At 40.0% G+C, this 14,475-nt stretch overlaps 3 protein-coding genes and 2 pseudogenes across 15 annotated transcripts; all 5 read left to right on the top strand.

Moving 5' to 3' along the window:
* The first annotated feature begins 501 nt into the window (after window positions 1–501).
* LOC104749625 (glutamate receptor 3.7) lies at window positions 502–5,105 on the top strand. Of its 4 annotated transcripts, none has more exons than XM_010471292.3 (7): window positions 502–905; window positions 1,208–1,637; window positions 1,941–3,280; window positions 3,395–3,669; window positions 3,759–3,790; window positions 3,960–4,373; window positions 4,446–5,105. In XM_010471292.3, exons 2-7 carry the CDS (start codon window positions 1,370–1,372, stop codon window positions 4,451–4,453), a joined length of 2,337 nt encoding a protein of 778 aa, XP_010469594.2. In that variant the 5' UTR covers window positions 502–905; window positions 1,208–1,369; the 3' UTR covers window positions 4,454–5,105. The 4 variants fall into 4 exon arrangements, with proteins under 4 accessions (XP_010469594.2, XP_010469592.2, XP_010469593.2 ...); XM_010471290.3 differs by having other exon boundaries at window positions 3,960–4,369; XM_010471291.3 differs by having other exon boundaries at window positions 540–905; window positions 1,217–1,637; window positions 3,960–4,369.
* Window positions 5,106–5,322: 217 nt separating this feature from the next.
* Window positions 5,323–9,338, top strand: LOC109124836 (glutamate receptor 3.5). 10 transcript variants are annotated; one of them, XM_087491083.1, is made up of 7 exons: window positions 5,549–6,145; window positions 6,350–6,700; window positions 6,811–7,701; window positions 7,791–8,068; window positions 8,160–8,191; window positions 8,286–8,695; window positions 8,777–9,338. In XM_087491083.1, the coding sequence occupies exons 3-7, from the start codon at window positions 6,820–6,822 to the stop codon at window positions 9,266–9,268; spliced, it is 2,094 nt and encodes a 697-aa protein (XP_087347209.1). In that variant the 5' UTR covers window positions 5,549–6,145; window positions 6,350–6,700; window positions 6,811–6,819; the 3' UTR covers window positions 9,269–9,338. The 10 variants fall into 10 exon arrangements, 7 of the variants coding, with proteins under 7 accessions (XP_010469595.2, XP_010469596.2, XP_087347207.1 ...); XR_015584265.1 differs by having other exon boundaries at window positions 5,559–6,145; window positions 6,350–7,701; window positions 8,286–8,313; window positions 8,402–8,699; XR_015584264.1 differs by having other exon boundaries at window positions 5,559–6,145; window positions 6,350–7,701; window positions 8,286–8,313; window positions 8,402–8,695.
* Window positions 9,339–9,753: 415 nt separating this feature from the next.
* Window positions 9,754–11,047, top strand: LOC104753326 (F-box protein DOR pseudogene; annotated as a pseudogene).
* Window positions 11,048–11,739: 692 nt separating this feature from the next.
* Window positions 11,740–13,100, top strand: LOC104753327 (F-box protein DOR pseudogene; annotated as a pseudogene).
* Window positions 13,101–13,227: 127 nt separating this feature from the next.
* On the top strand, window positions 13,228–14,398 carry LOC104749628 (uncharacterized). Its single transcript, XM_010471297.2, has 2 exons — window positions 13,228–13,604; window positions 14,040–14,398. The coding sequence occupies exons 1-2, from the start codon at window positions 13,281–13,283 to the stop codon at window positions 14,214–14,216; spliced, it is 501 nt and encodes a 166-aa protein (XP_010469599.1). The 5' UTR covers window positions 13,228–13,280; the 3' UTR covers window positions 14,217–14,398.
* Window positions 14,399–14,475: the final 77 nt, after the last annotated feature.

The following is a 14,475-nucleotide window of genomic DNA, read 5'->3' on the forward strand; positions in this document are numbered from 1 at the left end:
AATCTTTGATAAAAAAGAAAAGTAAGAAAAGAAAAATCAACTCTTTGTTATGACTTACAAGTTAACACAACTCTCTGTGTTCCTAATTAAAAAAAAAAAAATATGAAAACTAGAAAATATATTACTTGTCAATGACAAAATTAGCTTAAAAGAAAAAAAAAATCGTCACAGTTGTTGACAAAAACAAAAAATAAGAATAAAATTCTGAAAAGAAATATAATGATTATATATAACACATGTTTTTTTGTTGTTGTTGAGCATCTTACTTTATTAACTTGAATTCAAAGATTACATAGTTATCAATAAAAACCATACAAATAAGAAATAAAATTTTGAAAATAAATATAATGATTATTTTTATCAAACAAAAAAGAAAATGATTATTGATTAACACATCATCAGCCAGTTATATATATTTTCTTAATTTATTTTATATTAGTAAGTAATATAATTTACAAAATGGGCCGTTAAGTGTAGGGCCTAATAATAATAATAGGCCCCACTGCTAAACAAAAAAACAAACGGCTGCTGTGTTAACCACTGTTCTACACAAAGCCTTCCGTAGACTGTCTACGGGATAGGACCTGTGTGAGCTGAGAGCTTCTCTTTCTCTTTCTAGTCTACTACTGTGTACTCTATGTTTCTATATCTTCTATTCGATTTGTATCCGAGAAAAGACGAAGATGATTGACTCTCTCTCTCTCTCTCTCTCTCTCTCTCTGGGCATCATGCCTTTAGGAATCTCCTGTCAATCAATGGGTTCTTTTATTTATAAAAAAAAGTTCTTGACTTCTCTTGTTGATAATTCGTTGCTTTGTCGTAAAATTTCCCCTTTTTTTTATTTAACTTATGCCTGCCAAGTGTTTGCGTATATTCCAAAGAGAATCTGAAGGTTGCTCAAAGAGGTAAAGAGATACTCTCTCACTATTCTACTGTTTTCTTGTTTCGTTAGCTTGTCTTTTCGATTTCGTTTTCTGGCTCTGTTATCTTCTTCTCATGAATTGATTCAAAAAACTCATCTTTCTCAGATTTTTCTTATGATCGTTTGATGTTGTGTTTGTAAATTAGTCTCATTACATAACCACATTGTTGCCTTCTTTTAGCTATTTAAAAAACTTTAAAAAATTTGATTCGACTTTTGAGTTTGCTATTGGCTTAGATCTTGATTCGATTTTTTTTTATAATCAGTAATCATATTCATTCGCAGATTCTACAGGTCAAAGTTGTAAACTTTTTTTACCATTCTTCTCATCCTCAATGCTGAATGAAGAAGAGTCTCTAGGTTTAAAAGGGGTGGTTCTACCGTTCTAGTTCTTGTTCCAACACAAACTGTTTGAACTGTTCCTTAGTTTTTGATTCCGTTGTCTCCATGGGACTGGGCATTGACCCTTTTGTGGCTGTTACGGCCCTGATTTTGGCCTTTCTGGTGGTTCCAATGGGTTGCCACTGCCAGAGGCCTCAAGTGGTGAACCTCGGTGCTGTTTTCGCTTTCGATTCGGTTATCGGAAGAGCTGCTAAAGTAGCTCTCGAGGCAGCTGTCTCCGATGTCAATGCTGACACAAGCGTTCTCAATGGAACAAAGCTACGGCTGCTCATGGAGGACTCTGTTTGCAATGTCTTTCATGGGTCTATAGGAGGTACGATGACTGTTCTTTTGTGTTCAATCCCTTGTGATCCCCATCCATGTTCCCATTAAACAATTTTACATTTTGGGATTGTTGTAAGCGATTGGGACATCAATCATGTTTCGAATCAGTTTTTATCTGTACATAGACACACTTCTACCAGATGCTAATAATGCATTGAACAATATAGACCTCAGACCCAAAACAGCCTGTTCCTTACTAGAACATGTGTTTCCTGTACGTAATTGGAAACAAAAAAATTTGGTTTGTCTACTAAGGGCCTGGTTTAAGCTTCAGTGGTTGTTGTTTTTGCAGCTTTTAAATTGCTTGAGAAAGAAGTGGTGGCTATGATCGGTCCAATATCATCCTCTGTTGCTCATACAATGTCCGACATTGCCAAAGGGCTCCACTTTCCTCTCATTTCTTTTGCAGCAACTGATCCAACTCTTTCTGCTCTCCAGTTTCCCTTCTTTCTTCGGACTACACCTAATGATGCCCACCAAATGTCTGCCCTTGTGGAACTGATCAATTTCTATGGATGGAAAGAGGTGATATCAGTATACTCAGATGATGAGCTCGGAACAAATGGAGTTGCTGCTCTTGATGATGAACTGTACAAGAAAAGATCCAGAATTTCCTATAAAGTGCCTCTCTCAGTGCATTCTGATGAAAAGTTCCTTACGGAAGCTTTAAAAAAATCCAAGTCCATCGGCCCTCGAGTTTATATTCTTCATTTTGGTCCGGACCCATCGCTCAGAATTTTTGATATAGCGCAAAAGCTGCAGATGATGACCCATGAATACGTGTGGCTCGCCACAGACTGGCTCTCAGTTACCTTAGATTCTTCTTTGAGTGACAAAGGTACTCTAAAACGTCTTGAAGGAGTAGTGGGGCTTCGTCAACACATCCCAGAATCAATAAAGATGCAACAGTTCACACATAAACTGAAGAGCAACAGATCAATGAATGCCTACGCATTACATGCCTACGCATTACATGCCTATGATACAGTGTGGATGATTGCATATGGCATCGAGAAGTTGCTAAATGAAGGAATCAATATAACCTTTTCTTACTCCGAAAAATTACTTCATGCAAAAGGAACTAAACTGCACCTGGAGAAAATCAAGTTTTTCAACAGTGGGGAGCTACTACTTGAGAAACTTCTGAAGGTGAACTTCACTGGTATAGCCGGTCAAGTTCAGTTTGGTTCTGGCCGAAACGTCATCGGCTGTGACTACGAAATCATCAATGTAGACAAAACTGGTGTTCATACTGTGGGTTTTTGGTCAAAAAATGAAGGCTTTTCAGTTGTAGCCACAAAACCCCGAGATTCACAGAAAGAGACTAGCTTAGTTTCTGATGAAAAACTTGGAGACATAACCTGGCCTGGTGGTGGCCATGGAAAGCCACGTGGTTGGGTCATTGCAGATTCTGCAGATCCATTGAAGATTGTTATCCCAAGAAGAGTGAGTTTTGTCGAGTTTGTGACCGAAGAAAAGAACAGTAGCCATCGCATCAAAGGATTTTGCATCGACGTCTTCATTGAAGCATTGAAGTTCGTCCCTTACAGTGTTCCTTACATATTTGAGCCATTCGGAAATGGCCATTCAAGTCCTAATTACAACCAGCTTATTCAAATGGTCACGGATGGCGTAAGTATCCTCTTCAACAACGTTTAAAAACCTCAGAGATCTCTAAACATTTCCAGAGTAACTTCAGCTATCTGATAATGGTTGGGCACTTCCTTGTTTTTCCATTTGTTTCAGGTATATGATGCAGCTGTTGGGGATTTTGCAATAGTCCCAAGCCGGTCCAAAATAGTAGATTTCTCGCAGCCATATGCTTCCACAGGCCTTGTGGTGGTGATTCCAGCTAATGACGACAATGCGACTTGGATTTTTCTGAGACCCTTCACCATCCGGTTATGGTGCGTCGTTCTAGTTTCATTCATGGTTATTGCAGTAGTCATTTGGATCCTCGAACATCGCTTCAATGAAGATTTCAGAGGGCCACCCCGAAGACAACTCGTCACAATGATGTTGTAAGTTCAGCTTGTAATATTTTTCACTGAACTTGATAGTTCATTCTTGGGGTTTTATCTGATACATCCAGTCTGATTTGTCCTTTCAGGTTCAGCTTCTCAACTCTTTTCAAGAGAAACCGTGAGTAGCCTTACTATTATCCATATTTCTTCAAGAACCATTAAGCAAGAGAAAAACACAAGTTTAGAGTTACATTTGAGAATTTGTCTGATACATATTCGACTATCTATTGATTTTTTCTATTAACTCACGTCAGTAATCTTTCTGTTATATCCTGTTATTTCAACAGAAGAAGATACGATAAGCAATCTAGCAAGACTAGTGATGATTGTATGGCTCTTTCTATTGATGGTTCTAACTGCTAGCTACACAGCAAACCTCACCTCAATCCTCACAGTTCAACAGCTTCCCTCTGCCATTACCGGAATCGATAGCTTGCGGGCAAGCGAGGTGCCTATCGGGTACCAGGCTGGGACGTTCACATTGGAGTATTTAACCTACAGTCTTGGCATGGCTCGGTCTAGACTGGTCCCACTTGACTCACCGGAGGAGTATGAAGAGGCTCTAAAGCTGGGGCCAACCAATTGGGGAGGTGTGGCTGCCATTGTCGACGAGCTCCCGTACATCGAACTGTTTCTAGCAGAACGAGCAGGCTTCAAGATTGTCGGAGAGCCCTTTATGCACCGTGGTTGGGGATTTGTAAGTACGTTTTTCAAGTTTCTCTTAATCAGAAACGAATCACGTAAAGATTTGAACTTGTTGTTTTGGTTAACAGGCGTTTAAGAGGGATTCTCCACTGGCAGAAGATATGTCAACAGCTATCTTGAAACTCTCTGAGACCAGGAAACTGCAAGAGATACGAAAAAAATGGTTATGCAAGATGAACTGCGCAGAGAAATCAGACTGGAACCCAGAGCCAAACCAGCTGCATCTCAAGAGCTTCAAAGGGTTGTACCTTGTCTGCATTGCAATCACGGTCTCTGCGTTTTTGGTGTTTGTTCTCAGGATGATACGCCAGTTCGTGCGGTACAGACGGATGGATAGGACATGCTCAACGTCTCGCGCTTCTTGGTCGACTTCTCCTACGATGCGGCTTAGAGAACTGGTGTTTGATTTTGTGGAGTTTGTGGATGAGAAAGAAGAAGCTATCAAGAGAATGTTCAGGAGTGATGACTCTAATAACAATAGCAACACATCTCATGTTGTGGCAGTCCAAGAAGCTGATTCTGAGGTACCACGAAATTGATGAGTAGATTCCATTCTATAGGAAAGAAAAAAAAACTGTTATTATGTAGACGAATTGTACGCAATTAGATATGAGCTAACATGTAAGTCAATACTCGAATCTCTGTTCATTAGATTTGAGTATTGTAACCTAGCAACATAAAATGCTGGTGAGACAGAACCAGTGATAATACTACCACGATTTATAGCAGCTAATATATTGTATAGATTCTTAGGAGCTAAAAATAGTTTCAGTAGTTTATATGGCATTGACTTTATCTGATAAGGATTTGGTACTCTAATAGAATAACCCAAAACTTTCAAAAGCTTCCAACTTTGAATATATAAAAGCTTGTCAGAATTGAAAGGAAAAAGGTTGGATCTTTGGATGTATATGTACGTCTATTGTACACATTAATTCCTTTTTTAAATCATTGCCACGTTCAATGAAGTATGATGAACTCATGAAACTTTTCTTTTACTCAACTTGGTATGCTAAATTGTTTTGTCTGACCCACTATTTGCTATTTTATTGGGATTTATTTCTTCTCTCTATTATAGTTTATCGCTACGTCCATGGAGTTCGCGTTCATTGAGTTGAATTATTAAACTATGGTTTTATTCCTTTTTTATATACTTCTGAACCGTCTCTGAGATGGTTTCAGTTCTGTTTCTTGATCCGTACAGAATCCAAGATAATTATATACACACGTATATATGTAAAAGCTAAGTTTTGATTCTTGGTTCGTTCCACTGTTCACTACCCTTTTGTCTTTTTGTCTGACCCATATATTTATCACTTGATGTTGATGTTTAAATCTATGGTCGTGAATGCTTCTTGGACCAGATTTTTTTCTTTTTGTCTTTAAACTCAGAATCGTCAAAAGGGTAATCTCATGAGCCCGTAAAAACCAGTCCTTTCTGATTAAAAGATGGGATTTTTCGTGATGATGAGATGTTATGATTCCATGGGACTTATGCTCCTCCTATGTGTTTTTGGTTTCTGGGTTTTACCAACGAAAGGTGCTGGTGGAGAAAGTTTCTTACAAAACTCTTATTTTCCTTCTTTGCCAAGCTCTGTCAACGTTGGAGCTCTGTTTACTTATGATTCTTTCATTGGAAGAGCGGCCAAACCCGCGTTTGTGGCTGCCATTGAAGAAGTTAATGCTGATCAGAGTATTCTCAGGGGCACTAAACTCAATATCGTCTTCCAGGACTCAGACTGCAGCGGATTTGTTGGCACCATGAGAGGTATTTTTCGTTAACTGTTAGTTATACCTGTAAGTTGCTTGTGAAATTGTCCCAATGAAGCTGGGTTTGTATAATAAATGTAGGTAATTCAAATTGCTGAAGCTTGTCTTGTTCATAAACCTCTTGTTTAAACCTTTTTTTCACATGGAGTGTTTTTTTCGAAATGAGGAAGGTAGATTGGTGATATGGTTTCTTATGGTGTAGCTTTGCAGCTAATGGAGAACAAAGTGGTTGCAGCCATTGGTCCACAATCTTCAGGACTTGGTCACATAATCTCTCATGTGGCTAATGAGCTCCATGTACCTCTCTTGTCATTTGCAGCAACAGACCCTACTCTTTCTTCGCTTCAATTCCCTTATTTCCTTCGTACCACACTAAACGACAACTTCCAGATGAAAGCAATCGCGGATTTTGTATCCTATTGTAGATGGAGACAAGTTGTTGCGATCTTTGTGGATGATGAGTATGGTAGGAACGGAGTATCTGCTTTGGGTGATGCTTTAGCCAAGAAACGTGCCAAGATCTCTTACAAGGCTGCAATAACACCTGGTGCAGGTAATAGCTCAATCAGTGGCTTATTGGCTTCTGTTAATCTGATGGAATCTCGCATCTTTGTTGTTCATGTCAATCCTGATTCGGGTTTGAACATATTCTCTGTCGCCAAGTCTCTTGGTATGATGGGAAGTGGCTATGTCTGGATCACCACTGATTGGCTTCTTACAGCTTTGGATTCCATGGAACCGTTGGATACCAAAGCTATGGATCTCTTGCAAGGAGTGGTTGCTTTTCGCCATTACACACCTGAGAGTGAAAAGAAGAGACGGTTTAAAGCAAGATGGAAAAACCTTAGATCCAAGGAGAGTTCAAGAAGTGATGATGGCTTTAATTCTTACGCGCTGTATGCTTATGATTCTGTTTGGTTAGTAGCTCGTGCTCTTGATGTTTTCTTCAGACAAGGCAATACAGTGACTTTCTCTAGTGATCCGAATCTGAAAAATACCAACGACAGTAACATTAAGCTATCAGCACTTGACGTTTTCAATGAAGGGGAGAGGTTTTTACAGACCATTCTCGAGATAAACTATACAGGTCTGACCGGAAAAATCGAGTTTGATTCAGAGAAAGACAGGATTAATCCAGCCTACGATATTCTTAACATAAAAAGTACAGGTCCACAGAGGGTTGGGTACTGGTCGAATCATACAGGTTTCTCAGTTGTGCCTCCGGAGACATTATACTCTAAGCCTTCAAACACATCTGCTAAAAACCAACGTCTCAATGAGATCATATGGCCAGGGGAAGTAAGAAAGCCACCTCGGGGTTGGGTTTTCCCTGACAATGGAAAACCGCTCATCATCGGGGTGCCTAACCGTGTGAGCTACAAATACTATGCTTCTAAGGACAATAACTCGCTTGGTGTTAAAGGCTATTGCATCGACATCTTTGAAGCTGCGGTTCAATTGCTTCCGTATCCTGTTCCACGTACTTATGTACTATACGGGGACGGGAAGAGAAACCCTTCATATGACAACCTCATAGGTGAAGTTAATGCAAATGTGAGTCTTACTTATTCTTTCATTTACTCAATCAGGTACACGAAATAGTATACTAACCTGTCTATTGATTTTCTGTTTTATGTCTCTAGAGTTTCGATGTAGCTGTTGGAGATGTTACAATCATTACAAACAGAACCAAGTTTGTAGATTTCACGCAGCCATTTATGGAATCAGGGCTTGTGGTGGTAGCTCCAGTGAAGGGGGCCAAGTCTAGTCCTTGGTCGTTCTTGAAGCCATTCACTATAGAGATGTGGGCTGTGACCGGCGCCCTTTTTCTCTTTGTTGGAGCCGTCATTTGGATTCTTGAACACCGTTTTAACGAAGAATTCCGCGGACCTCCTAGGCGTCAAATCATTACTGTCTTCTGGTTAGTTACACATAATTAGTGAATAGACGCAAAACTTATCAAGATAAGTTTAAGTTTGAGCGCTAACGGTTTCTGGTGTTCAACGTTGCAGGTTTAGCTTCTCAACAATGTTCTTCTCTCACAGTATGTACACAATTACACATAAACACTAAAGTGACGAAAATTTTAATTACCAAGTTCTCAAGTTGTTTATCCTGCTTCCTTTCTTGGTCTCCAGGGGAGAACACAGTCAGCACGCTGGGGAGGTTTGTGCTACTCATATGGTTATTTGTGGTTCTAATCATCAACTCGAGTTACACGGCGAGTCTCACTTCAATCCTCACCGTTCAACAGCTAACATCACGGATAGAAGGAATGGACAGTCTAATAACAAGTAACGAAGCCATTGGAGTCCAAGACGGTAGCTTCGCGTGGAAATATCTGGTCAATGAACTTAACATAGCTCCATCAAGAATCATGCTGTTGAAAGACGAAGTAGAATATCTCTCTGCTCTTCAACGTGGTCCTAGAGGCGGTGGCGTTGCAGCCATAGTTGACGAGCTTCCCTACATTAAAGCCCTCTTGTCAAACAGCAACTGCAAGTTCCGTACTGTTGGACAGGAGTTCACCCGGACAGGCTGGGGATTTGTATGTAAACTCCAAACTCAATACCGTAAGATCAGTCTCTGTTAAAACTTTGCTGATTGGATCTTAAAAGTTTACTTTCAGGCCTTCCAGAGAGACTCTCCTCTAGCTGTAGACATGTCGACTGCGATCCTGCAGCTGTCCGAAGAAGGGAAACTCGAGAGAATCCGAAAGAAATGGCTTACCTACGACCACGAATGCACAATGCAGATTTCAGACACAGAAAACTATCAAATCTCGGTACAGAGTTTTTGGGGACTCTTCTTGATCTGTGGCATCGTTTGGTTGATTGCACTGACACTCTTCTGCTGGAAAGTGTTCTGGCAATACCAACGGTTAAGACCAGAAGTGAGTGATGAAGAAAGGACGAGCGAAGAGGCTGGTTCTTCTTCTAGACCAGGGAGAAGTTTGAGAGCGGCAAGTTTCAAGGATCTGATCAAAGTTGTTGATAGGAGAGAAGCAGAGATCAAGGAGATGCTTAGGGAGAAGAGCAGTAAGAAACTCAAAGCTAGCCAAAGCTCAGCTGAGAATTCGCAATCAAAACATTCTGAAACCTCCATAGAGGCGGTTACATAGATATTTACAAATTGTGTAAATGACTACAGATGGATAGCATTACTTAGAAAGATACATAGATTATTTATCATAAGGTCTTATAGAAGATGGGGACAGGAAAATACATAGAACAGAGATAAAAATGCAAATTTTTCCATACCAATCTCACAAGAGGAACAAGTGAACTGAATCATGAATGAAGAGCATTTGTAAAAAATGGAACTTTGTCTAGCAAATTCAATAATAGTTGAACGTTATGTTCTAATTAGGGAGGTTTGTGCATGAAGAGTGATAGTACATGAAGAAGGGTTGCAACTGCAGAAAACAAAAAAACAAAAACTCGGTATAGATTAAACCGAACCGTTAAACCGACTGTCACCACTGAATCGACCCGGAATAGTGACAGCCGGTTTAACGGTTCGGTTTAATCTATACCGAGTTTTTGTTTTTTTGTTTTCTGCAGTTGCAACCCTTCTTCATGTACTATCACTCTTTCATATCGCGACCCGAATCTAGGGTTTAAAGCAGTGTCGTCTCCGCCATGAAAAAACGCCGGCAGCGCGTCACTGAGGATGATGTAACCATTCCCCGACACAATGTGCGACCGCAGACCTCATTTAACGGTGGGGAAAACGCATTGCCGATCCCAGTTGATCTCGTTTTCGAGATATTCTCGAGGTAGTCGGCGAAATCTGTAGCGATATGTCGCTGCGTATCGAAGCTCTGGGCCTCGACACTTTGCCTTCCCCATTTCACTGAGTTTTTCTTGGCCAGATCTTCGGCTCGCCCGCAGCTATTGTTCGCCTACCAAAAACGCGGCAACTTCTTCTTCTACTCCTCCCCTCAGCCTCAGAATCCAGATGAGAACTCGTCTCCTGTAGTCGCCACTCGTCTTATGCAATTCCCCTTCGATGGGTATTGTGAAGTGGGCGGTGGTCTTGTCCATGGCTTGGTCTGTCTTATAAATAAGCGGATCTCAAGTGGAAGAAGGACGGAAACGGTGCCGGTGATATGTAACCCTAGCACCGGTCAATCCTTACCTTTACCCAAAGTGAGGACAAAGAGAGTTTATGTGATATGCTATTTGGGATATGATCCAGTTGGTAAACAATTCAAGGTATTGGGCCATTGGCCATGACCTGTCCAGTACATGGAAAACAAAGGAGGATGTGTGGGGAGCATCAAGTTCTGACATTAGGGCCTGGAAAACTGTCATGGAGAATGATTGACTGTAGTGTCCCCCATGGGATTCTATATAATGAAACTAGAATATGCATCAATGGTGTTTTTTATTATCAAGCTTGGGTCTTTGGGGTTTCTAAGGTAATTTGCTTTGAGGTTAGGTCTGAAAAATTTAAAGTTATTAACCTTCATAAGGGTATGGCGTCTCAGCGTGAGCCAACTCTGGTTAACTATAAGGGTAAATTAGGTGCCCTTGAACTTGAAGTGTCAAATTTCGAGTTTAAGACAGTTACTAGAGATACTAAATGTCTTCACTTGTGGGTTTTAGTAGACGCAGAGAAACATGAATGGTTAAAGCATAGGTTCTTATTGCCCCCTTTGTGGAAGAATGTAGTTGGCAAGGCTCATTTAGCCTTTGTTGGAGTGACCGGTACAAATGAAATTGTGTTGTCGCAGCAATATAAATTCGAACCTTTCTGTTTTTTCTACTACAATCTCGAGAGCGAGACTGTCAGAAAAGTTGAAATGCAAGGAATGGATGATATATGTAGTAATGAAGTTCACAGCTTTGTCGACCATGTAGAGGACATGAAGCTTATGGAAATGTTTCCAACTTGAGATATTCTGTAACAGATTAATGGAGGACTTATTATTATTATTATTATTATTATTCTGTTTTTGAAGTTTTAACTATATATCATGTGGTCTGGACGATGAAGAGGAATGGTTGTTTCTAACTTCTAAGGCACGTTATAGCCTTTCAAAGTACTTTCTCTTCATTATAATGCAAATTAAAAAAAAAAAAAAAAAACAATAAGAGTTCTGATTTACCTTGACAAAAGCATTGGAAGAATCAAGTTCAAGGAAATGAGAGATCTAGTTGGAGTAAGAGAGTACTTCAAGCTTAGAAGGGAGAATATTGATGGCTTACACATGAAGTTGACTTGAGAAGAAAGTAACCCTCATCTAAACCGAGTTATGGTTAGACATAAGGATCAAATTAAAGTTTTATATATAAGGAGATGTCAGCTTGGGACATAACTTATGATTTGAAAAAGAGAGATTGTGAGTGCTTAAGCTTTTGAGGTACTTTTTTCTTAAGAAATAAAGAAAAGTGTTCTTTAAGCTCTTAAATCAAACCTGAGAACAATACGTTTTGCTTACGAAAACAGGTTTTCCACAATCTGTCGTGACTTAAAATTAAATAGTGATCCGGAATACTGACAGCCGGTTTAACGGTTCAGTTTATACTAAACCGAGTTTTTTTTGGCAGTTGCCCTTCCTTCATATCGCGACCTTTTTAAATCAAAAATGCAGTTGAATCTAGGTTTTGAAACAGTGTCTTCTCCGCCATGAAAACACGGCGGCAACACGTCTCTGAGGATGATGTAATCATTTCTCGACACCATACGCGGCCGAAGACCTCAGGAGGAAACGCATTACCGATCCCAATTGATCTCGTTTACGAGATATTCTCGAGGTTGCCGGCGAAATCTGTAGCGATATGTCGTTGCGTGTCAAAGCTATGGGCCTCCACACTTGGCTGTGCAGATTTCACTGAGTTGTTCTTCACCAGATCTTTGGCTCGTCCGCAGCTATTGTTCGCCCGCAAAATCAGAGGTGTGTTATCCTTTTTCTCCTTGCCTCAGGCCCTCAGCTTCAAAATCCGGATGTGAACCCGTCTACTGTAGTCGTCACTCGTCTTATGCAATTTCGCTTGGATGGTATTTGTGAAATGTACAGTGGTCTTCTCCATGGCTTGGTCTGTCTTATAAATAAGCGGATCATAAATGAAAAGACGGAAACGGTGCCGGTGATATGTAAATTTAGCACCGGTCAGTTTTTACCTTTACCCAAAGTGAAGTCGGAGAGAGTTAATGTGATAAGCTACTTAGGATATGATCCGATTGGTAAACAATTCAAGGTACTGGCCATGACCTGTCCAAGTCCAAAATATGGCAACCTAAGGAGGATATGTGAGGAGCATCAAGTTCTAACATTAGGGTATGGAAAACTGTCATGGAGAATGATCGACTCTAGTGTTCCCCCTCAACTTCTATATAAAGATTTTGAAACTGGAATATGCATCAATGGTGGTTTGTATTATCAGGCTTCGGTTGATGGGGTAATTTGCTTTGATGTTAGGTCTGAAAAGTTTACAGTTATTAACCTTGACAAGGGTATGATATCTTTAAATTTGTGTGGAACTCTGGTTAACTACAATGGTAAATTAGGTGCACTTGATGTGTCAGATATTGAGTTGAGGCCAGTTACTAGACATACTAAATGTCTTCAGTTGTGGGTTTTAATAGACGCAGAGAAACACGAATGGTTAAAGCATAGCTTGGAGTGACCGGTACTAAAGAAATTGACGCAGAGAAACACGAATGGCTACGTCTTGCCCCCTTTGTGGAAGAATGTAGTTGGGAAGGCTAAGTTAGTCTTTGTTGGAATGACCGGTACTAATGAAATTGTGTTGTCAACCAAATATTCATCAGCCGCTTTCCGTGTTTTCTACTACAATTTGGAGAGCCAAACTGTCAGAAAAGTTGAAATGCAAGGAATGGATATAATTAATAATGATGTTCAGAGCTTTGTCGACTATGTAGAGGACGTGAAGGCTTATGGAAATGTTTCCAATTTGATATATTCTGATTTGGGCTCTTATTAGTGTCTACATTCAATATGCACTTATTATTATTCTCTGATTTACCACTGAATCGAACCGGCTATAATGGCAGACGGTTTAGCCGGTTCGGTTTAATTTAGATGTCGTCAATTACTTTAAGTAGGCGGTTCTTCGTCTTCGTTCGTCTTCTTTTGTTTTCACGGTCAACGATAGATCAAAGCAATGGGAGCAATTTGCAAGGTGATCGATGCTGTTCTCTTCTTGTACTTTGCTCTCATGGCGGTCGTTGCGCCGCTCATCGACGGCCAAATGAGTCTTCCCGGAGATATCTTCCCTTCGTTTCTCGTCGATCTGAACCGCTGGTACGTCGCCGAATTCGGGGATTATCTTGCCATTGAGAAGCCGCATTTCCTCGTCGGACTCGTATGGCACGAGCTTCTGCTTCTCTGGCCGCTCTCGATCCTCAACGTCTACGCAATTCTCGCCGGGAAATCGTGGTTCGGTACCACATCTATGGTGTACGGAGCTTCCGTCGTGACTTCAATGGTAACAACATTTACATACTTCATTTATTTCTCTCCATATATGTATTTTTGATTTTGTGGATCTGCCGAAACTATTAGTTGTATTATTATTGATCTGAAGAGCTTGAGCGAACCGGTTAAACCGAAATCTAAGAATGGCTTATTGGATTTGATAAATGTTATAATAGTCTATAAAACTGGAACATTACAAAGCAGAGAGTAGTGGGATCTGTATATGCTTGATTCAAGATTTCATTTTGATTTCAAAAATGCATTTTGTTAATTGCAATTATGGTTGATGAGAGTTTCATGGTTATTAGAGTTATAGTATGAGACTATGAACTTCTCTTACTGTTCTGCAATGTGAATCTTTTTGCTTTGGAGCTGTTATGGTATTTTATATATGATGCCTTGTGGTTTAGAATCTGTTTTTAACTATTTGTTACTTATTCATTAGGCTGCTATACTGGGAGAGATGATAGGTTCAGGGAAGGCATCTGAGAAATTGTTGATGGTGTATGTACCATTCATGGGTGTTGGTGTTCTTGCTCTTCTCCGCGGTCTTCTTTCTCAACCAAACAATGGAGCTGTTGGCAAGAGACCCATTGTTTTGGCCAGGAGAAAGCGTGCTTAAGGTACCTATCTATGATCAGCAAGTGATCATGTCTCTTTTGTCTCTGCTAGGTGGATTTTGCTTTTTAACATTTTGTTCTTTTTGAGAAAATTTTGAACCTTTCGGCTGGATTCTTGTTGTTTTTCTTAGCAATATCATGTGTGTTCTTTGTTTGAAATGAAATGAAGTTAAAATTGAAGGTATTTACAAGTAGTCACCTCAACCAAAAAGTCTACATATTGCGTCTTGGCAAATCACAACCCAAGATTGGGATTCATCT

The sequence above is a fragment of the Camelina sativa genome, chromosome 16, assembly GCF_030686135.1.
Source record: "Camelina sativa cultivar CO46 ecotype springtype chromosome 16, ASM3068613v1".
Classification (NCBI taxonomy): domain Eukaryota; kingdom Viridiplantae; phylum Streptophyta; class Magnoliopsida; order Brassicales; family Brassicaceae; genus Camelina; species Camelina sativa.